At 41.0% G+C, this 24255-nt stretch overlaps 1 protein-coding gene across 1 annotated transcript in view; it reads right to left on the minus strand.

Annotated features, from left to right (window-relative positions):
* Nucleotides 1-2284: 2284 nt before the first annotated feature.
* Tnfaip8l3 (TNF alpha induced protein 8 like 3) overlaps nucleotides 2285-24255 on the minus strand; it is a 44421-nt gene continuing 22450 nt past the window's right edge. The window contains exon 2 of the mRNA XM_052760531.1: nucleotides 2285-7169. Coding sequence (XP_052616491.1) covers nucleotides 6607-7169 — 563 coding nt within the window. The 3' untranslated portion in view covers nucleotides 2285-6606. The remainder of the gene's footprint in view (nucleotides 7170-24255) is intronic.

Genomic DNA, 24255 nt, shown 5'->3' on the forward strand with positions numbered 1-24255 from the left:
GCCAGCCTGGTCTACAGAGCGAGATCCAGGAAAGGTGCAAAGCTACACAGAGAAACCCTGTCTCGAAAAAATCAAAAAAGAAAAAGAAAAAAGAAAAGAAGAAAAGAAAAGCTAGGATTGGGCGGGCCATGTGCTCTGATGGAGACACACCAAAATCAGGCCTGAAATCCAGCCTGTTTATTATATACAGCTGAGCAAGGTCGTGAGTTTACTGCACACAGCTGAAGGAGGAGGCAGATTTAGCTTGGTAGGAGTTTCTGTTGGGGAAGAGTTCCATGCTGTAAACACCCAGGAGGAGGAAACTGTGGTTGACATTTTCTTCACATACTGTCAATATCCACACAGGGACCAGGGGAAGGCTTTGCCTTTCCCATGGTCTATGGCATTGGACTCATGTCCTTGACATGTCTGTGATCATGTCGTTCACTCAGGGCTTCTGCTCACCACAATGTGATCTTGGGTCTTTTCCACTCTTTTGCTCAGCCTTTCTTGAAATGGTGTTGTAGTTAGGTGCTGGGCAGCTACTCTCCTTCCACGGGTGCCGTGACTGTACCCCAGGCCAAAGGTTCTCCCCTCCTCCCCTTCACATTTTCCAATGCATTTCTGTCACAGCTAATGTTTCCATGTCCTCATCTTGAAGGACAAAAACTAATGGAACTTACCGTTAGAAAGTAATTCCTTAACATCAATTGAAGAACTACATACTAGTGCTCCTGGGTAGAGCGGCTCACATCCATAATTCCAGCACTCAGGAGGCCAAGGCAGAAGGCTCACTGCAAGCTTGAGGCCAGAGTAGGTTATTATTATTATTTTTTTTTAAATCCCTGTATCTGAGGAGTTGGACTTCTCAAAGCATTCTTTCCCCGCTTAGTGTAAAACACTTGTAACCAAATGCCATTACTAACTCACATACCTAACTTGTGGTTTTATTTCATACTATACATCACAGACTCCTAGGCAAGAAGTCTTGAGGTTTTTTTTTTAAGATTTCTGAAGTAATTTTATAATTATATAATTATAATTTTATAAGCATGAATAAGTCATAACTTAAGTGATAGCCTTTTTATTTCTTAATGGTAAACACACTGATTAAATTATAATAAAGGACATCTAAATTAGACACAAATCTTTATCTTCTCTCTACAAAGTGTTTGTATGTTCAAGTGTGCGTGTGTGTGTCTGTGTGTATATGTCTGTTTGTGTGTCTCTATGTGTATGTTTGTGTATGTCTGTATTATGTGTGTTTGTGTTATGTGTCTGTCTCTGCATATGTATTAGTGGGTTTCTGTCTTATGTGTGGTATGTGTGTGCATGTATATGTGTTAGTGAATTGTTGTGTTATGTGAATTAGTGGATGTCTGTTGTGTGTGTGTGCATGCATGTGTGTTAGTAGATTGCTGTGTTAAATGTATGTGTGTGTATTTTTAGTGACTGTCTATGTGTGCATGTGTGTGTGTTATGTGTGTGTGCATGTGTGCTAGTGGATTGCTGTGTTAAATGTATGTGTGTGTGTTAGTGGCTGTCTATGTGTGCATGTGTATGTGTGCATGTGTGTGTGCATGTGTGCTAGTGGATTGCTGTGTTAAGTGTATGTGTGTGTGTTAGTGGCTGTCTATGTGTGCATGTGTATGTGTTATGTGTGTGTACATGTGTGTTAGTGGATTGCCGTGTTAAGTGTATGTGTGTGTGTTAGTGGCTGTCTATGTGTGCATGTGTGTGTGTTATGTGTGTGTGCATGTGTGTTAGTGGATTGCCGTGTTAAGTGTGTGTGTGTGTTTTAGTGGCTCTCTGACATATGTGTACGTGTGTGTGTCAGTGGATGTCTGTGGCAGTGAACTAAATGTTTGTTCACTTTCTTTTCCCTCTGCTCAGTGGTATGTGTGATGGGAGAATTAGCCAGACTCCTCCTTTTTTTCAGTTCTGCTTTGCTATCTTCCTGCAATAATTCTCCCCTGGGTATTTTAAAGAAAAAAATTTTGTTCATAAATTTGAAAAACATGAATCCCGTAAGGTTTTGATCATTCTACTGAGTTGAGGCAGTTTGTGAATATACTGGGGACTTTCAAAAGCCAAAAAGCAGTGAGCTATTTTCATTCAATCAAATTCTTATTTGCTTCTAAGGAGCAAAAATTACCTTAGAAAACTTTATGAAAGTATCACCGTCATAGATAAAAATATATAAACTAATCTATTAATATGTAAGTTAAAGACCAAGATTAAAAGGGAGAAATTTTCTGATACTACTTAGTTATTGATAACATACAGAATAACTCAGCACACAACATACAGAGCTCAACTTTTAAGTTTATTTATGTTAGTTATCCACGTACTATGTAATTGATGAACTGCACTAAGTGACTTGATATACGTAGGCATGTATCTAGGTCATTCAGTTCATTAGTTTCGAGATCCAAAGCCACTCTTCCACACTCTGTTGTGTGGCATTGAGATCAGAACTCCAGAGCCATGTGTCTGCCCTGGCAGGTTTCCTGTTGAGCTCTACAGTTCGGGAGTTTGCAGGGCTTGAGCGGGGAGCGGGGAGGAGATAGTCTGCTTTTGTTGTTTGCTCCTGTATCCCATAGCAACACTTCTTTACTTCAGCAGCAGCTGCTGAATCTAGTTTGTACTTCTTCTAATAGTTGTGGACCAGCTTCATCATAGACTCTAAGTGCTCCAGCACCGGGCGGTTGGCATGATGCCTCTGCTCACAGATTGGCTCTTAGTCCCACAGAGTCTCTTCTGGAAACCAAAGACTTCAGCAGTAGATAAAAGCAAAGTCCCTCCCTAAGTGTCCAGTCGTCCCTTCCTTGGGGCCTCTCCTAATGCATTTTTAAATGGTTCTAACCTCGCATCTGTTTTTGCAGTCATTACCTGGTGATACCTGGACGTCTGTGCTGTTTGGGAGCTTACTTAAACCAACTTGCAGTAGGTGAACTTGCTGTTCACAACTTCCTCCACAAATTACAGCTAAACTGAAAATCAAATTAAGTCCAAGCTAATGAGCTCTTCTTAATTTTGTTTAATCCCAGTGTGACTGAAGAATTATGAAGGAAGGAAGGAGGGGCCCAAGAAGAAACTCAAGGCATTTCTTTTAAAATTAGGGACAAATCAAGTATGTCCACTTTCTCCCCCTCCTAGTCAATAGAATACTGGAAGTCTTCCTTAGCTTAATAAGACAAGTGAAGGTGATAAAAAGGATACAAAGACTTGAAGTATCCATATTTGTAGATGATCCATTCTGTACATAAAAAACCCTGAAGAGTCCATGAGAAATATCCCACACCTCATCAACACAGTTACAAAATAGCAGGATTCAAAAATAACACTAAAAAAAAAAAAAAAGATACAGAGCCTCTCTCTACACAAATGACGAGCACACTGAGAAAGAAATCAGGAAACAATTAAGTTTCCAACAGCGTTAATCATGGAATAAATCTAACTAAGGAAGTGAAAGACTTGTACAATGAAAACTTTAAGACACCGAAAAAGGACATTGAAGATTATATGGGAGATGGAAAGAGCTCCCATGCTCATGGATTGGCAGGACAGATACTACAAAAGCAGCCATCCCACAAAAGGCAACTTAAAGGTTGAATGCAATTCCTATCAAAACTGAAATGCAATTCTTTACAGAAAAAAACCTTAAATGTTATATGAAAATACAAAAGACTCATGACAACCAAAATCCTGAACATAAAAGCTTGCCTGGAAGTTCCACCAGCGCACATTTCAAGTTACACTCAGCATGTACTCAAAGGGCTCCATATCCTGTTATCTTGGTTTGCTTTCTACTGGTGTGATAGAACATCTTGACCCAAAGCAACTTGGGAAGGAAAGGGTTTATTTCTCCTCACAGATTAAAGTCCTTCATGAAGTAATTAAGTGTAAAACTCAGAGCAGGAGCCTGGAGGTGGGAACGAAGGTAGAGGCCCCACAGGGGGGCTGCTTACTGACTTGGTCCCCACGGCTTGCTCAGTCTGATTCTTTATACAACCTTGGATAGTCCACCCAGGAACGACACCATTTCCAGTGAGCTGGACCCTTCCACATCAATCACTGATCAAGAAAACACCATAGAGCTTTGCCTATAATCTGGTGTTTGCATTTTCTCCATAGTTAACCTTCTGCCCAGAAAACTCTAGCTTATGTCAAGATACTCAACCAAGACAACAGACCCCTTGTCATACTAAACACTGACATACTAAAATATTACTATTAATCCATAGCCTTCCCTTTTTTGCTTATCCCTGAGATCTCATCTTAATATCAATATCACAATATAAAGCAAGGTATAACTTTTAAAGTCCCACAGTGTTTAAAAATTCAGTCTCTTTTTAAAGTACCCAAAGTCTCTCTAAAATTCCAAAGTTTGGGCTCCTTTAAAATCACAGCAAGTTACATATTTCTTATTCCAAGAGGTAAGAACTAGGGCACAGGCACAATCAAACCAAAGCAAAATCAAAGTTACACAGTGGAAATTAAATCCGGTAGCTCAATGTCCCACATCTGGAACTGACTGAGATTGTGGCTGGGCAGCCCTACTTCTCTGGGTCTGCCATCCACGGCATGCACTGCTCTATTCATTCACTCTATATCACTATTAGCATCGTCAAATCGCTCAAAGGCAAATTAAAACATAATCCAAATTTTAAAAGGGAAAAGGTAAGAATAGAAATTTCTCAAAAAGAGGCATATGGATAGCCAAAATATTTGTAAAAACGATTAAAATCATTAATTATTAGGAAAATACACATCAAACTCACAGTGAGATTTTACTTCTCTGAGGATACAATGATAATACCCAAAAGACAAAGGATGACATGTTTTGATAGGAATGTGGAGGAAATGGAAATTTTATATAATGTTGCTGTAGATATAAAGCAGAATCATTGCAGAAAACAGAGTGGTTGTTCCCTATGAGGGGAGGAATAAAATGACCACCTAACCCAGAAACCACATTACTGGGTATATGTGCAAAGTAAATGGAATAGTCATGTGGAAAACAGGTATGGGCCGTCCCATGTTTACTACAGTAGCAATATTTGCAATAGCTTAGACCCAAAGCACCATCAGCAGATGAGCAGAAGAAAAAAATGACACTTGAACAGAACAGAATGTTTTTTATTGTAAAAAAAAATTCTGACATTTGCAGCAATATGGATAAAATTACAAAACTTTACGTGAAGTGAAATGAGACAGACATTGAACAAACACTGTGTAATTCACACACATGAAATACTTCAGAAGTTGATCTTTAAGAAATAAAAAGTAGAACAACGGTTACTACAGAATGAGAAGGGGAGGAAAGAGATGGGAGAAGTTGACAGTTACATCTACCCAGGAAAATTCTACTGCTTGATTTCATAACAGGGTCGTTAGAGCTAATAATAATGTGCTACATATTACTAAATAGCTAGAGGAGGAGGTTCTGAATAATCCTGCCAGAAAAAAATAAATATTTATGATAGATATGCTAATTACATTGATTTGCTAATACAATATATACATCTACTGAAGCTTTACACCACAACAGAGCCTTAGAAATATTACAGACCAATTATAAATAAAATTTTAGTGCAGAATCCTCAAAATCCGCAAAACAGAATTCATCCTCTCATTAGGGAAACTGAAAACTACTCATCCAAACGCAACATTTCTCATGTAAGACTTTGAAATGAAAGGGGGAGACATGTGAGGAAGTGAGTCAACGCAGCCTGAGAAGTGGATGGCTGTTGAACAGATGTCGCTGGAGACGAAACTGGAGAGTCTGAGGAACCGGAGAAAACCAGGAAATAACGAAAGCATTGCTCTTCCTAAACCGAGAGTCATCGCTGCAGTCCCAACAAGTGTCCTTAGTCCACGTGCAGAGTAAAGGGACAACGTCACCTTGACTCTCATTTCTCTCAAAGGTGGCAAGGAACTTTTCTTTTTCCTTTTCTTCTATTTTTTTCTCTCCTTTTCCATTTTCATTTCCTCAGAGTTTCCTATATAGGCCAGGTTTATCTCAACCCTATTCTTTCGTTCAGACTATCAAAAAAAAAATCATAGTTCTCATACCCCAGCCTCTCGGGTACTGTGATTATTAAATATGCCATGACAACTGACAACAAGCAAACACATCAATTATGACTAGTTAATACCCCATTTATTTATTATATACAGTCACCGGTCTCAGTTTCACAAAACCGTGCATGTGAGCTGTCCCATTCAGTCCCCACAACAGCCCTGTGAGGTAGTCAGGAAGCATCACGTCTTCAGAACACAGAAGATAAGAGTTCATAGTGGCAGGGCTGATATCCAAGCCCGTGTCTTCTGTGTCCTAATCCAGGATGCCTTCCACTTTAAGATGAACTGAGCTCACGGAAGCAGGCTCCCTGCTTAGAACCGTTGACTATTCTTTGGGCTTGCAAACATAGTTCATTTAGACTCGAGACCTCATGCCTGTGCACAGGGAGTCAACACACTAAGTCTGGGTTAGAATTGGCATCAGAAGGATGAAGAGGACATAACTAGAGCATCTTGGACAAGGTTTGCTGCTTGATTCTTACCGGACCAGGTTGGATGTTTTAACTTCAAAGCAGCGAAGTCCAGGAGAAGAGAAGCCTGTCAGAGGATCTTCTCATCCAACAGTTTATTGATTCCTTCACAAATCCTCTTGAGATTGGGCCTGCAGTTTCCACGTGGACCATAGAGAGTAGAAAGGAACTCCACATCAGCGAAGTGGTTGAAGACATGGTTGATGCGTCCATGGCTTCTGGGTGTCAAATGTCGCTGCACCAGCTCATGGACCAGGTCCTGGCACTCATGCAGCAGCTTAGACAGCACGTTTGTGTCGAAGGTGTAGTCTACTTCATAGAAACTGACCATGGTCATAGCAGTCTGGTTCAGCTTCTTCCGGAGTTTCTCCACAATTACAACCTCCTCTTGACTGAACTGCTTGTTCCGGTAGAGGATACCGATTTTGATGGCCACCTTGATTGCATCTTTCATGATCTTGTGGGCCTCCTTCTTGTTATGGGTGTGTTCTTCGGTGACTTTGTAGAGCTCATCAAAGATTTCACTGCTGGTGTCATCAATCAGCATGTTGGCTACAGTCTTGCTGGCTATTTTGCTCAGGATCTTCTTCTGGGCTTGAAGGGCAAGACTCTTTGAACTAAACACATTAGGACCTGTGGCAGAGAAGTAAACAAATGCAGGAATATGAGAACTGTTATTATTTTTTTTTTACAAGTAAAACACATTAAGTTGAACTTACATCCTTAGAACAAAAACTAATGTCTATATCCACAACCACCTAACTGAACTTCACCCCAGATTTTCCCAAGTGCTTAGATTATGGGTATGGGTCACCATGCCCTGGTCACCAACATTTTTATTAATTTTAAATTACATTTATTTGTGGTGTGTGTGTGTGTGTGTGTGTGTGTGTGTGTGTGTGTGTGTGTGTGTGCATGCACATGAGTGAGCACGTGTGTTGTGGTTACAGGGCAGTTTTGGGAGTCAGCTCTCTCCTTTCACCATGTGGGTCCCAAGGATTGAACTCAGTTTATCAGGCTTGGTGGCAAGCACCTTTACAACCACTGAATCAATCTCATCAGCCCTCACCACAGTTCTGGGCAGCATAAAGAAGGACACTTTATAGGAAACCAGACATCAACAATGCCAAACCACCAGCTGCCTTGCCTTCTCCACGTGGGCCTGTTCCTCCTGAGAAGTTTCTAAATGGCTCATGCTCATCCCTCTGGAAAAGTCTTTCTCTCTTCCAGACCAAAGCTTATTCTTTTAGACCTACTCCATACACGAGGCCTCTCTGACTCTACTACTTACCAAAGGTTTCTCTACAGCCACTGGCACCATGGAAACCATTCAGTTTTGCCACTTACATAGGAAGTATTGCATGATGCCCAGAATATAGTACATGTCCAGGGACAATGTTTTCTTCAATCTAAGATACATCTATTTTCACTTTCAAGGTCTTGGAAACTGTGGCATGCTCCAGATGCCAGGAAGCTGTTGCGCTGTATGTATTCATTACCTGTATGTACAACTTACAGAACAGATGTCAGGAATTTGAGAGAAAGTCAAAAGAGCTCTGTTAAGAAATATTACCCAACCCATGATTACTTGCTTGTCATTTATTTACTTATTTAGTTGTTCATTTTTATTTTTGAGATGGAGTCTCACAGGGGTGGGGATTCAGCTTAGTGGGAGGGCACTTCCTCAGCAAACACAAGGCCCTGGGCATGGCCCACAGCACCAGAAAAAAAAGACCCCCTCCCCCCAAAAAATCACAAAGACACAGGGTTTCGATATGTAGCTCAGGCTGGTTTGCAACTTCTTATGTAGCACAAGCTAGATTTGAACTCTGGATCTTCCTGCCTCTGCCTCTGAAGTGTTGGGGTGACAGATGTGTGTCTCTATGCCCAGGTCACTGATTCTCAAGGGCATGGAATGGCACTGTGTGGGAAACACAAATTACAAATGACAAATTAAACATGCTTTGTATGACTAGGACACTGAATGAAACTTAGGAAAACCACAGCCAACTTGTTTTGTTCTTTTTCACTTTGTGAATAAAGGAGAATATATGTGTTTTTTAATCCTATAACACGATGTCTACATAAGTCTGTCTTGAATTTGTTGAAATACTCTATAAAGTCTACAGCTGGCCTATGTAGCCCAAGCTGGCTTTGACCTTGCAATAGCCCATTTCTACCTCTTTGGTGGTGGGATTTTAAGAATGGGCTACCATACTTGGCTCACCCACAGAACTTTAATTTCATGTACATTCTTAATGCTTGAAAACACCAGGTTAACCCCATCATAATTACCGGCAACCAAAGTGTGTAAGTAAATTGAAATTTAAGGAATATTTTTCTGGTGATGATAAGCCTCCATAGATTGATAATTTTCTTCTATCAGGGCACAGTGCTCATGCCAAGGCTAGTCTGGGCTGAATATTTATTAATCTTTAAAAACTAAATTACATGTGGATGAATAGTGGGTTAAGGTACTTTGATTAAAAGATGTATCACACTAAAAGATGTGAGTTTCAGGTTGGCTCTTTGTCTGTCTGGGAAGGTTCTCCACCCCAGAGGTACAAGTTCCTTTAAATGTCTCTCTGGGAGGAAACATTAGCCACACCTATCTTCCCAGGCAAATGAATGTGTACGAAGTCTGAGGGGGGAAGGGAGCAAAGGAGAAGGTGTGAGACCAGGAACAGAGGCCGGGGTAACTGCTGGCTCTGCAGAGGGAGGTGAGGACATGAGCCAAGGGATCTGGGGGCACGTAAGAAACTAAAAATGCAAGATGAAGCATTCTTCCTTACACCCTCCCAAATCCCTGGGACCCTACTTCAGATTTCTGAGTTCCAGGTACATAAAGACAAACTCACAGCATTTCAAGTCTCTCATTTACGGTGAATTGTTAAGGGGACAGTAAGTTAACTCAGGTGGGTGGAATGAAGCCTTGCACTTATCTACTCCCACCATGATACGCAGCCCCTGGGTGGCTTCCCTGATGCTTCTGGCCATCTCTCTTGAATAAGAACTATTTATCTGCAAATAAACAGGGTTTACAAACCTCTATTCTGAGAACTCAAGAAAGGTAGGAATCTGAAAATCTCCAAATACTTAAAGATCACAAGTCTGGAGCGGAAGGAGCCAAATGTTAGGGACCATCTAAACCAGCAGGAAAAGAAACAGAACAAAAGAGAAAGCTGAGGTGAGAGTCCTGCCGGTAGGCCTTTCCACCAGTGCCACCACCCACTGGACACCGTAACCTGCAAGACCCACTCCCCTATGGTGGGGTCCCGGGGGGAGGAGCTTGGTCCGGCCTCAACTTGGTATGCCATGCTTTGTTGACTCCCATGGAAGGCCTTACCCTTCTGAGGAGTGGGTGGGGGAGGTAAGAAAAGAGGTGGAGGGGACGGAGTAGGAGGAGAGGAGGGAGGGGAAACTGTGGTTGGTATGTATAATAAATAAAAAGAAATCAATAAAAAAACCAAAAAGCCATATCACCAAGTAGATTCCCACATGACCACAGATTTTTTTTGCATTCAAAGTGATCATGAATGTGCCCCAACATAAATGCCCTACGCAGCTCATCCTTTAGATGCCCTGGGAGGAAGGGCTCCGTGATCATTCTAATGAGGTTCAGATGACCAGGTATTTTTGCTCTTGATGGTTAATACATAAGCTATTGTCAAGGCTTCAGGAAATCCTGCAGGAAAGATAATTCCATGGTTTTGTTTAGTCACCCAGTCACAAACTTACTGGGCACACATACCCCCACACACACGTACATGTAACTATGTAAAACACCCTGTGGGATGCATTATGGGAAACAGTGGAAAGGATTAGTAGAAGTCACATCAACACAATCAGGACAACAGGACACTTTCACAACTCCCAGAGCTCTATGGGCGAGGAGATCCACAACGCTACTAGTGATTTAAGGGAGTGTGTACACCCCAGGGCACAGCCCTAGTCAGAGGCATTTTGCACATGGAAATTTTGACTTTTTCTATCCATACTTCCATATTAGCGTTCTATAGAGGATCCATGTTGGTAATATACCAGGAAGAGACACCGCAGACTAGAAGGAAGACCATGAGTCAAGTTTTGGGAACCAAAGTCATGGGCGAGCTGATGAGGAAAGCGAGCTTCATTATGGCTGGCGGGAAACACTAAACTATCCAGAGTAGAGGTATTGACACAACTTTTTTTTTTCATTCCTATCTGAACACCTTAGGAAAGTGCTTTTGGCCGTGGATAACCCCCTTAATTGCCTCTGAATGCAAGTTCCCATTATCTAGCCATGAAGGGCAAGGGACCATTTATGAGGCCTAGGGATTTGTAACTACAGTGAGGTCATGGGAGTGAATGAGTTCAGAGAGAGAACACCGAAGATGCTCTACGTGGACACTTGAGTGCGTGGGAGAGGCCTGCAGCCACGCGGAGTTGCTGCTTTCAAAACAGTGCTCAGCCAGAGCCCAAGTGATGCTTCCATCGTTCCGGAAAACACGAAGCTCTCCCAGATGGTGAAATGGCATGCCCATAGTGACAAACAGTAGGAAAGTCTCATCAAGCTTGGTGAGTGGGCAGGAAAGAGGCAGAGGAGCCTCCTGAGACTAAGGTAATAAACTTTGGGAGAGAGGTGAAGTAAATGATGGTTATAAAAGACACCAGACCTTGAGCTGTCACTAGAGCTCAGGAAAGTGCTCCTGAGTGTCACCAGGCTGTGGGGGTAGAGGGGCCAGAGCACAGCTATTCTCTCCTCCTCCTCCTCCTCCTCCTCCTCCTCCTCCTCCTCCTCCTCCCAGGACTCTAATTCTCTACCCCTGTTGCGTCTCTAAAAAGTGAGTGGAACTTGCACAGACGTGCAGAGAGGCATATTGACATTACACAGCGGAGGCTTATTTGTAAGAGCAAGCAAACAGCATCACTCTATTTCTGTTGACAGCTCAAGATGACAGCAGGGGAAAAATTAACTGTGACTGTTCAGGAGAAGTTACAAATGGACATGGTAGCCGGGTGGAAGCAGTGTGTGCTGTTTGGGGAGCCCATCTGTGAAGGCAGGGAGTCAAGTGTACAAGGAAGGTGGGGGGCAAGACCATGGCCACAGAGAAGGCAAGACCCTGGTGGAGGAGCTCAGAAGAGTTCATGTTTCTGGTCACCAGTCACTCATCTTTTAGTCCAGGGACCAGGGAACATGACCATGGTTTTTGGGCAGGACACGCTCACAAACATCTCTGAACTTCAACTTCCTTCCACAGCGAGTTCAAAAAGTGTCTTGTCTGCAAGACACGGATCCAAAGTCCAGGAGCTACGCTCTTAGCATGTGAGTACATATGAGCAGAGGGGAGAAGGCAGCGTCGATGGCTGGTCTCCTCTTGGCAAGAGCTCTTCCACAGACACGTTTTAAAGGGAAGATCTGAGATAATCTGATAAGAAGTCAGATATCTGTAATTATAGCACCGGGAGGCCCTTTTGGGGTGGTGTGGGGCTTGTTTGGCTTTTTTCCCCAATATTTATCATTTTAGGTAAAATGAAGAGATTCTGGCAGAGACAGCTGTGAAAGTTTTCAGTTTATTACCGTATCTTTTCTCACCCATCCCCAGCTAACCACCAACCTCCACCGAGCAATCTGTAACTCGACTAGTGACTCTGTACCTGAGGGGCAGTGCACCATGTATCTGATCACTACAGTCCTGCAAGAGAAGGCCTGGGTGCTCCCGCTCATAAAGTAAGAAGTGGACGGCAGCAGTTCATTCAAAGACGTGTGGCTAGTCAGCAGCAGAGCTCCAGGGCCCGAGTTCACAAGACTCTAGACAAAGCCAGTAACCTTTGCCTTTGTACTCCAGGGCCCCGCCCGCTCGCCCGCCTGCCCGCCTGCCCGCCCGCCTGGCTACCTGTCACTGAGCTACTTGCTAGGATGGTCACGGACTCACCTCTGACACAGTAAGCAAGCTACAAGCCTCCCATTAAATACTTTCTTTTATAGGTTGCTTTGGTCATGGTGTCTCTTCACTTCTTACCCATGTGAAACATTAAATGGACCTCAATTTAAATCTCAATTTAGCTCGGAAAGCTAACACTCGTCAGTTAATAGAAAAAGGACAGCATTATGGCAAAAATGACACCACCTTTACCAGAAGCTAAAGATAGATACAGTTTTTGTTGTTGTTTTGTTTTTGTTTTGTTGTTGTTGTTTTCATTTTTTTCGAGACAGAACTTCTTTGTGTAACTTTGGTGCCTGTCCTGGATCTCGCTCTGTAGCCCAGGCTGGCCTCGAACTCACAGAGATCTGCCGGGCTTTGTCTTCCGAGTGCTGGGAATAAAGGTGTGCGCCACTACCGCCCAGCCTAGTTTTTGTTTTTGGGCAGAACTGTGTCTATTTTAACAGAGTTATGTATGGATTTTGTTTTTCTGATTGATTTTATAGTTAGCTCTGCAAAGTAAATGAGAATCTGATCACTTCCCCTTGCCAGAACTATCCGAAGCAGGTATTTATGAAGTCATTAGAGAATGGCTCATTTCCAATTTGACAGGCTGATTCTGATGATCCGAGAGAGACTTGCATACCACAGAAGAGCATCAGTAAAAGCCAGCATCTACTTACACACTTCCTTTACACAGAGCTGAGTCAACCTCCCTTGATAGGGTAGTCTTGCTGACTGGATTACTTTATGCACATAACCGATCATATCCTTGCAGCAATTCTATAATATACGCAACAGCAGCAGCATTTTACTCTCAGGGAAGCCAAGGCAAGGGAAAGTAGGGTTGCTTCTCTGAATCCACCACGCAGGAGGTGACCGAGCTGGGCTCTGCAGTCTGCCCCATTGCCCTGCACTTCACCCCCCACTAGACAGACACTCATTATTTCAATACGTACTAAACCTCCATGCACGAGTGATAAACCAATTAGCTTAAATGCTTTTTTGAATTACTGCCCACTTTAAAATAAAGATTGATCAGGTTTTATCTCCCTCAGGAAAATTATTTTTTCAAAAACGGGGGGGGGGGGGGGGCTGGAGAAATGACTCAGTGGTTAAGAGTGCTCACTGCTTTGTCAGAGGACCAGAGTTCAGACCCCCATCCCCTCATCAGGTGCTCACAAACACCTGTAACTCCGGCTCCAACGGCCAGACACTCTCGCCTGGCCTCCAGGGGCACACACATACTCTCACACAGACATGCACATATGCACACACAAACAATACAACAAACTTTTAAATCCACAAAGCATTTCAAGCATATAGATAAAATAGAAGAAAATATAACATTTATATGGCCAATATACAGAAAAAAACAGTTCTTTAAAAATTATTTAAAAAATGTATTGTTATTGAGTATGGGTGATGTGGGGGGTGTGGTTATGTACATGTGCCAAAGCCTACCTGCGGAGGTCAGAGGTCAACTTTGTGTCATCTGTTCTCTCCTCCACCTTTATATATAAGTCCTGGGGATTTAACTCAGGTCATTGTGAGGCGAGCACTTTACCTGGCAAGAACAGTTCTTAATATTTTGTCCTCAGATAATAAGACAGAGGGAAGTGAGATTCTTTTTGTTTTCAACTTCTCTCCTGCTGCTCTCCCCTTGAATCTTATCACCTATTCTGGAGACTGGTCTCTGATCTCTAGTGTTTGTAGTGAATGATTCTAAACTTTCCATAAAACGTGTCACGTAAACCCTTCAGAAACATTTCATTCAACATCGTGCTTTCAAGATTTACCTAGGTGACTCTGCATATTTCCTTTGCCGGACATTTGAATTCATTACATCTCCTGTGCACACACAGCAGTCTGCAGATTCCACATCTGGAAACTGCCTGCCAAGTCCTGGCAGAAGTGATGCCAATTGCTCTCCAAGGAGCCTGCTCTAATCTTCACTCCCAGCAGTAGTGAGTTCCTTAGGTTAAAGTTCCTAATCAATAGCCCGCCTCTTTAATTTTTATCTACCCAAATAGTACAAAAAGTAGTATTTTGTTTTTAACATGCATAGCTCTCAGCCATTGGTATACAGAAGATTTAAATGTTAACATACATAGGCCAATCATTCCCTTGATTTTTTTTAAATCTGATTTTTAAAAATGCCTTTCCTGCCATGAAGTAATGAAGACTCATCTATTTTCTAGAATGTTAAGTGTCTTCTTTCCTCGTTTAGGCATTCAACCCACCTGGAGGGTATCTGTGCATATCCTATGAGGTTTGGATTATTTGTCTCCACACAATTTATTCTTTTGGTTAACTAGCACATCCTTTCTGCTATCGATCTGTCAGGGCTCCTTTTTGTCATATCAAGTTTCCATATTTCTGAATTTTTTAGTGTATTCTTCAGTCTGTTGGTGCATTTCAATAACAACATCACATCTTAATGGCACACATCTTAATCACACAGTGGGTAAGTACCCTACTTTATTCTGCTCAGTAACTGTCTTAACCATTCTTTTCCTTCCTATATGAACTTTCAAGTCATTGCTCAAATGCATAAAATCTATTAGAACTAACGACAGAGTTCAGCAAGCTAGGTCACTTGGAGATAAATACAGAAGAACCCAACCATTAACAGCCATTTAGTTAACCATAAGAAAGGGCCAATGAGAGGCTGCACAAGCTGATGACCTGAGTTTCATCCCCAGAAGCTGTGTGGAAGCGGAGAACTAGGAAGTTGTTCTCTGACTTCTGTACATGTGCTATGATACACACAAGCCTCCTTCCTCCCTCTCCTCCCTCCCCTCCCTTCCCTCCCTCCTTCTCTCTCTCTCTCTCTCTCTCTCTCTCTCTCTCTCTCTCTCTCTCTCTCTCTCTCTCTCTCACACACACACACACACACACTCACACACAATAATAATCAAGAAGTGAACTATAAGCTGCATTATCAGAGGACAGAGAAGATCTGACCAAATGACGAGAGAATAGTGTTTAATGGATATGAAGTTTCCATATCAAAGATGACCTCACCTCTGCTTCTCCGTGATTTAGCTTGTTGGGCTCTGCTGTAGTTCTAGAAGATTTTACGCCACAACTCTTGGATATTGTGATGTGGCCAATGAAGCCTACACAAATTTGTCATCTTCTCCTCCTGTTTTCTTCTTTATTTGTTGTTTTATTGCTTCATTACAATGGTGGGAACATCCACCAGTGTGATCTTGGGAAATAAGAATTATTGGGCATTTCTGTCTCATTCCCAACTTCAAAAGGATTACCTCTACACTTCTCCCATAAGATATGATGTCTGCTGTGGTTTTCATGAAGTTTTTATAGTTTTATAGAACAAAGAAAGTCATAAACCAAGGCAAGTTTAAATACATTGGTGAGTACACCAGAGAGGTGGGTACAGCGAGATGGAGGGAGCTATTTTATAGGTTCAGGGTGCTGTATGATGACGTTCTGAGCTCTTGGGTTGATGGAAGCTAGTGTTCTGCTAAATTAACTGATAAAATTGGTAATTCATTGTATATATAAAAAAGGAACTCTTAAAAGATACATATGTGCTAAATGAGATGCTCAAACAGAAAATTAAAAGTCTTTTTAGAGCCGCTATTGAAACTCAGGCTAAACTCTAAAGTTACGGTCACTCACCTTTCTCTGACTTTGCTCATCCTAGAGTTTTCCTTGAGCAGCTTTTTGTGCTCACAGTGAAGTGTCTTTATCATACAAACCAGTCCCCAAACCAGTCCTCCCAGCCTCAAAGCCCAGAATCTCAGTTTGGCCCGCACTCAGGTTCCTATAGATTAGGGGAACTCCTCAGGCTGTTAAATCAAATGAGGTATGTCTGCAGAACCTCAACGGTATTCCTGGGGATTTATGCCGAGGCCCATCTTCAAGCTTCTTGGTGAGTTTCCCTGTGTTATTTGACAGGTCAATCCTGTTAGATGTGGGTTCTGCATTCCTTTGCTTCTGTTTTTCTAACAAACCCACAGAGACATCAGAGAGACAGGTGGAGCAAGATGGGGAACTTTCCACGAGCCCAAGATGCTGTCAGATGACATTCTTAGTTTTTGGTTTGTGGAAGCTAGTAGTCTGCTAAATTAATTAGTTCCAAAAGGTTTTAATCTATTAGTCACAGACTTAGTTCTGACACAGAGGTGGGCAAGGAATGGCTGTTCTGGAGGGCTAGAACTAGCCCAAGCTAAGGCAGCTAGCCTTTGTACCTGGGGCATGCCCGCCCCTCCACAGCACTGACACTCTGATCAGCCAACTGATCTTTGCAGACACAGCTTCTTGGGGAGATTTTGTTCACACTTGTGCTTGTTAGACAATGCACTTTGTGCCTGCAAGGTCACATATTATTTATTAAACATTTCGGCCCCTCATAGTTAGGAAGGCTCATCCCTAGGATCTGATGCTAATGAGACTGAGTAGCGGGCAAGACAGCAGTCTTCGGCAGAGAGGAATAGCCGGTAAAGGCCATTAAGAAAGAAACCCTTGCCGGGCGGTGGTGGCGCACGCCTTTAATCCCAGCACTCGGGAGGCAGAGCCAGGCGGATCTCTGTGAGTTCGAGGCCAGCCTGGTCTCCAAAGCGAGTTCCAGGAAAGGCGCAAAGCTACACAGAGAAACCCTGTCTCGAAAAACCAAAAAAAAAAAAAAAAAAAAAAAAAAAAAAAGAAAGAAACCCTTGGATCATATCAAAACTATTAGCCGTTGTGGTTTGGATCTGAATTGTTTCTATACCCTCTGCATCTGATATGACATACGTGATAGATTATTATACCTAAAATTAAGTAGTAACACAGTTTGGCCCAATGGAGTGAAGTTTATGGATGAATCAAACATCTAAAATAACCAAAATTTATATATTTTTAGTGAGATTGACTATATAGTTCTCCCTATATTTATAGTTACTTGTAATCTATGAACTATCTTACTTGTATTTAAATGGTTAGAAATGAGACTTTTAAAGAACTCACTACTGTAGTATTTTTTATTATTAAATACAAATATTGTTTAAGTTTTAAAGCAAAGTTAATTACATTATAGAACATTTTAGATACTAATTAAGAGCAAAAAACTTAGTACTTAAGATATAAAATATCATGAATGTTGTTATGAGACATTGATGTCTTTTGTATAATTTGGATAAGAAGAACTAACTGAAATCTTTAGGTATCTCTAGCAGAGTAAATGGAGCTAAAGTTTAACTTGAAACCTAGATTTTCTTTTTGCTTTCCCCAAATATACTGACATATATAGACAATGAAAACATTTGAATCTTTCAAACATTAGCTTCATATAAGGTTTAGTGTAACCAAACAGTCATAACAAAAAGGTATGATAAAATGAAAGACCATAATATTTTCATTTGTACCCTCATTAAAACCAAGACTAGTATTTTATCAATTTCAAATATACTAGGTGTAATATTAGATGTCATAAACAATTTTAAAAATCTAATTACAAAAATATTTAAGAAATATAAAAGGTTACTGGGTGGTGGTGGCACACGCCTTTTAACCCAACACTTGGGAGATAGAGGCAGGCGGATCTCTGTGAGTTTGAAGCCAGCCTGGTCTACAGAGTGAGTTCCAGGACAGCTAGAGCTGTTACACAGTGAAACCCTGTCTCAAACAAAACAAAACAAAACAAAACAGAGAGAGAGAGAGAGAGAGAGAGACAGACAGACAGACAGACAGACAGACAGACAGACATACAAGGTGAGAAAACTGTTTGCTGTCAGTGGATGAAGATAAGAACATCCAACATTTTTGCAGTTTACGTGAAGAAGCTCTCAGACGTGGGAATGTTGGCAGCCCTCCTAGGAGCGAGCCGCAAGTATCTGGCACAGTCCTCATCTTTATATCAGAAAGGAGTCCTTGATGTGATGTCCTTTTTGTTCTTTTAGTTGACCAAATCATCTGGTTTTTAATACTTAGAAGAAATCTCTAACTAATTTAAGCTTTAGTTAGCATAGCTAAAAGTCTTTTACAACACTATGTGTTACTAGTTTATCTACTAGACCAGATTTTATAAACAGATTTAAATATCTGTCCGTTAGAACAAGTGCTACAATCACTATATGACTCAATAGGACGATTCTAAGGAGGCACTGCTCTCTAAACAGGATTTTTTATACATTTAAGGCAAAGACTGACTATTCAAAAAGCAAAGGCGTTGTCCAATAAGAAAACATATTTTTTTTTCTTTTTTTTTTTGGCTTTTCGAGACAGGGTTTCTCTGTGTAGCTTTGCGCCTTTCCTGGAACTCACTTGGTAGTCCAGGCTGGCCTCGAACTCACAGAGATCCACCTGGCTCTGCCTCCCGAGTGCTGGGATTAAAGGCGTGCGCCACCACCGCCCGGCAAGAAAACATATTTAATCACAGCTCTTAAATGTTCATTTGGTAAAAGGAGACTAAGAACAATTCAATATTTAAGAAAAAATTATAATAGAAAAACAGGCGAGCTGGAGAGATGGCTCAGTGGTTAAGACTATTCTTCCAGAGGACCTGGGTTCAATTCCAGGCACCCACATGGCAGCTCACAACTGTCTATAACTCCAAGATCTGACACCTTCACATAGACATACATGCAGGCAAAACACCAGTGCACATTAAATAAAAATAAATAAATTATTTTTTTTCAAAAAGCCAGGTGGTGGTGGCGAATGCCTTTAATCCCAGCACTTAGGAGGCAGAGGCAGGTGGATTTCTGTGAGTTTGAGGCCAGCCTGGTTTACAAAGCAAGTTCCAGGACAGCCAGGGCTGTTACACAGAGAAACCCTGTCTCAAAAAAAACAAAAAAAAAAAGAAAAAAAATGCTGAAAAAAAAAAAGAAAAACAGGCATTAATTTTATCTAAGGGTATTGAATTAACCTTCAAAAATTTTATAGCCTTTGTACTATTTTTAACTTAGTTACACCCATATTTATTTTTACATAACTGTTTATAACATGCTTTTTAATCACATTATTATTACAAAATTTAGAAAACAATTTTTTTTTGTTTTTTGTTTTTCGAGACAGGGTTTCTCTGTGTAGCTTTGCACCTTTCCTGGAACTCGCTTTGGAGACCAGGCTGGCCTCGAACTCACAGAGATCCGCCTGGCTCTGCCTCCCGAGTGCTGGGATTAAAGGTGTGCGCCACCACCGCCCGGCTAGAAAACAATTTTAATGAGGTAATTTTAAATGAAAACTCAGGAGGCTGTATCTGAAACAAAACATATGGTGTCTTAGCTATCCAATAATTATAAACATAGGTAAAGTACGTAATAGTTCTTGTTTTCTTAATCAAATTTACATTAGTTACTTGTTAAAGATTTAAGTTATAACATATAGCTTGAAATGGATTTTTGTTAGAGAAAGTGTTTACCTTTTATTAATGTTTTTGAAGCATCAAAAGTAGGATAAAAATGTTGGACATTTATTATTATTATTATTATTATTATTATTATTATTATGAAATAATATAAAAATAGGGATGACTACTTTAAAAAATATATATATATCACTATGGTGTAACATATTAAGATGATATGTAAATTCTAAGATGTCTTACATAAGCCTCAAAGTAGGTTTTCAAAATGACAATTTAAAAATACTTGGAGTTTTCTCTTACCTAGGCTTGGCTAAAGTAAGGGTCTTGAGAACTCCATTTTTTATTTATTTGTTTTTAAAGAGGCAGTAGTGGTAAAAAAAATATCCTTAAAATCCTTAGAATGTGTGTGTATTTATACATATATACGTATGCAGCATATCTAAACACACAGACATGAGCCATCCTCTCAACCTGTGGAATAAATAATTTAGAATCTCAAGGGAGGGCGATTGCCAGTAAGAAGGACACATCCTGTAGTAGGAGCAATCACTTCTTCAAGCTAACTTACACCCTCAAGCAATGAGGACCATGCTGCAGACCCAGAACTGGAACACAGATCAAGAAGAGAATGTCTTGACTGGAATTGTAGGGTTATGCATATCTTGTCATTAAAAGCAGTTTCAAATTTTTTAAATTGAAAAACTCTTGTTGATTGTCCCATGGAAAGATTTAGGACTATTAGTCATCTCTATTTGTTTTGTCCATGTGTCACACTGATTAAATATACTTTATGTCTTTTACCACATTTATTTATTTTAATTTTAGTTTACTGTGAGCCAAAATGAAGTCAAGCCAAGTTAGTTTATAGGAACACTGACTTATAAGTCAATCTGGCAATAAGTACATTATGTAAAAATAAAACATAACCCAATATAGACCGTTTATAGTTGTAATCATACATAAAATAGATTTCAGTAAACCAAGATTTTCAACATAATTGTGTTGGGATTTTATTTTCTATAATCTTCATTATGAAAAGGAAAAGGCATAGAGATCTTCAGTAAACATATATCTCTATTAATTTATAGGTAGTCCAACCATAATAAAAACCTTACATTTAAGTTTTTTTTTTTTTTTGGTTTTTTCGAGACAGGGTTTCTCTGTGTAGCTTTGCGCCTCTCCTGGAACTCACTTGGTAGCCCAGGCTGGCCTCGAACTCACAGAGATCCGCCTGGCTCTGCCTCCCGAGTGCTGGGATTAAAGGCATGCGCCACCACCGCCCGGCTACATTTAAGTTTTATGTTAAGAACATTTTGAGGAAGCTGGAGGATGGCTCAGTGGTTAAGAACACTAGCTGCTCTTCCAGAGGTCCTAAGTTCAATTTCCAACAACTATATGGTGGTTCCCAACCATCTGTAGTGGGATCTGATGCCCTGTTCTGGCATGTAGGCATACATGCAGACAGAACATTCAGACTAAAAAAAAAAAAGAGTATTTTGAAAAGAAATCATTTGAATTTATGTACCCATTATATAAATGAAGATCTGTTTTGGAAGGAAATCCTTGTCAATATATATATATATTAAAGGTTTGTATGAAACATTTAACATTCCCAAAGATCATTTAAATATATAAATAGTATGTATTTATCAGATCTTAATATACGATCATAATTGCATGTGCAATTTAGTTGGGCATACCAAAAAATAATTGTAGCACATAATAAAAATTAATTTTAAAGAGAGAACTGAGATAGGTAGCCACAGTGTGTTAAAAAAAATCTTTGACACAAACAATATGAAAACAACCAAAAATATATAAAAACAATTATCATAGACACATGACACAATCACGTGAAATTAGGTGCACCCACTTTAGAAAAAACAGAATGTTTATCCTATTTCTTTAAGATGTGAGAAAGGCTTAGCAACAGAGGGTCAAAGGTGATGTCTGTCCTACAGACTTAAGGTAAACCCTCTCTCTTTCTCTCTCTAGCTGAGGGGGAGAGTGAATTTTTTTTGTGTGTGTCCTAGACTGATTTCTAGCAGGTAACTTGGAGGTCACAACTTGTGCCAAGCAGGTCTGACCACCCTTCCACAACAAGCCCATTAGATGAGCCACATTAAAAGTAGAAAGCAGAAAAAAAGATTTATTCAAGGTGCTCACATTGAAGGGCTGACAAAGACGGAGCAAACCTCTCAGGTCCACCTTTAGGGTCCTGAAGTAAGAAAAAGTTTAAATAGAGGGCCAAAGATAGGCACATCCCAGCAGCCCTGGTCTGGAGATAGGCACATCCCAGCAGCCTTGGTCCAAAGATAGGCATATCAGCAGCCTTGGTCTGGAGTTAGGCATAGCCCAGCAGCCCTGGTCCAGAGATAGGCATATCCCAGCAGCCCTGGTCCAAAGATAGGCATATCAGCAGCCTTGGTCCGGAGACAGGCATATCCCAGCAGCCTTGGTCTGGAGATAGGCATATCCCAGCAGCCCTGGTCCAGGTGATTACACCCACTGTACCTCATCATTATCTGGGTTTTAGTCTCGTCTGTGAGGTGGTCTGACCAGCTGCTAGAATTGTTTGAAATCTCTTTCAGAGATACAACTTGCCCTCCGTCTGTTTCCCTTCCTTTTCCCAGAATGAGATTCCTGGGGAAATCCATCATCCTTAGGACCCATTCTTTCAACAGTCTGATCTTCATACAACTGAAGGAGGTGGAGATCAGTTTATGAAGCTGCTCCCCAGAAAAGCCATGTGTTACTACACGTGACCCAGTAGCAGATGAGATGTGTCTAGAAAGTATCTGGTTTTGGTGTCAGTGGCTCTCAAATATTTCGTGGGTTTGTTAGAAAAGCAGAAGCAAAGGAATGCAGAACCCACATCTAACAGGATTGACTTGTCAAATAACACAGGGAAACTCACCAAGAAGCTTGAAGTCTTGGGTCTCAGCATAAATCCCCAGGAATATCCTTGAGGTTCTGCAGACATACCTTCATTTGATTTAACAGCCTGAGGAGTTCCCCTGATCTATAGGAACCTGAGTGCGGGCCAAACTGAGATTCTGGGCTTTGAGGCTGGAAGGACTGTTTTGGGGACTGGTTTGTATGATAAAGACACTTCACTGTGAGCACAAAAAGCTGCTCAAGGAAAATTCTAGGATGAGCAAAGTCAGAGAAAGGTGAGTCGGCAGTAACTTTAGAATTTAGCCTGAGTTTCAATAGCGGCTCTAAAAAGACTTTTAATTTTCTGTTTTAGCATCTCATTTAGCAATATGTATCTTTTAAGATATATATATATATATATATATATAGATATATAGATAGATAGATAGATAGATAGATAGATAGATAGATAGATAGAATGAATTACCAATTTTATCAGTTAATTTAGCAGCTTCCACTAGCTTCCACCAACCCAAGAGCTCAGAATGTCATCATACAGCACCCTGAACCTATAAAATAGCTCCCTCCATCTCGCTGTACCCACCTCTCTGGTGTACTCACCAATGTATTTTAAACTTGCCTTGGTTTATGACTTTCTTTGTTCTGTAAAACTACAACAAACCATGAAACTGCCTCTACATTAGAACATGGGATTTGGGGTGACTTAAATCTGTGTCCCCAGGCCATGGCCTCTCAAATGGCTTCAGAATAAACTCTCTCTTGCTCTCTCTAAGACGAGAGCTGTGGTTTTTATGTTGATACACATAAAGCCAGCTAGAGTACCTGATGGCAGTCTATCTCCTCCTCCTTTTTGCAGATCTTATTGTATACATGCGTGTGCGTGTGCGTGTGCGTGTGTGTGTGTGTGTGTGTGTGTGCTTTCTTTCTTTCTTCTGAAGTCCCCTGTCTATGCTGGGTAGGGAACCCATGTTTTAGGTCAGTTTTATGTGCTGCTTTTGGGGTTGACTTTCTCAGCTTTTATCCTGAAGTCCTCTTCTCTCACTCCTGCACATTTACACAAATACAAGGGGGCTGAAGACATTGGGGGACCAATCCCTCATGGGTGTCTTCCCAGACGAGCTAATACAGTTCCTTCAGACCCAGGAATGGGAGATGTTTGTTGGGTTTCCCTATGAGTCTGTGGAATATTGTGGGTGTCCCTCTGGTATCCCCACACCTTTGGGTGGGAGGGAGGGAATAGCCTCTTCTCTTTGGTGTCTTTATCATCAGGTGTGATAAAACCCCAAAGCTCAAGGCTTGGCAAGGTCAGAAGAAAAACAATGGACAAAGGGGCAGAATTCTGCATTTGAGGAGGAGTGTCAGGAGTCAAAGGTCAGTAAGTCAAAACATTTCAAAGACAGTGAAAACCAATACAAGCAACACAAACACCAAGATGCCTTCTGAGTTCCAAAAGCCAACCAGACACTGACTAAAATGCCTTTAGAGATAACCAGAAGCAAGCAAACCAGCCAAACCAAGCCAAATATCTACACCAAAATGTTTTCAAGGCAAACAAATTCATTAGATTTCTTAAATCAAATACACTGGAAGCAGACCAAAA

Source organism: Peromyscus californicus, unplaced genomic scaffold, assembly GCF_007827085.1.
Source record: "Peromyscus californicus insignis strain IS unplaced genomic scaffold, ASM782708v3 Scaffold_11__1_contigs__length_118956290, whole genome shotgun sequence".
NCBI lineage: Eukaryota > Metazoa > Chordata > Mammalia > Rodentia > Cricetidae > Peromyscus > Peromyscus californicus.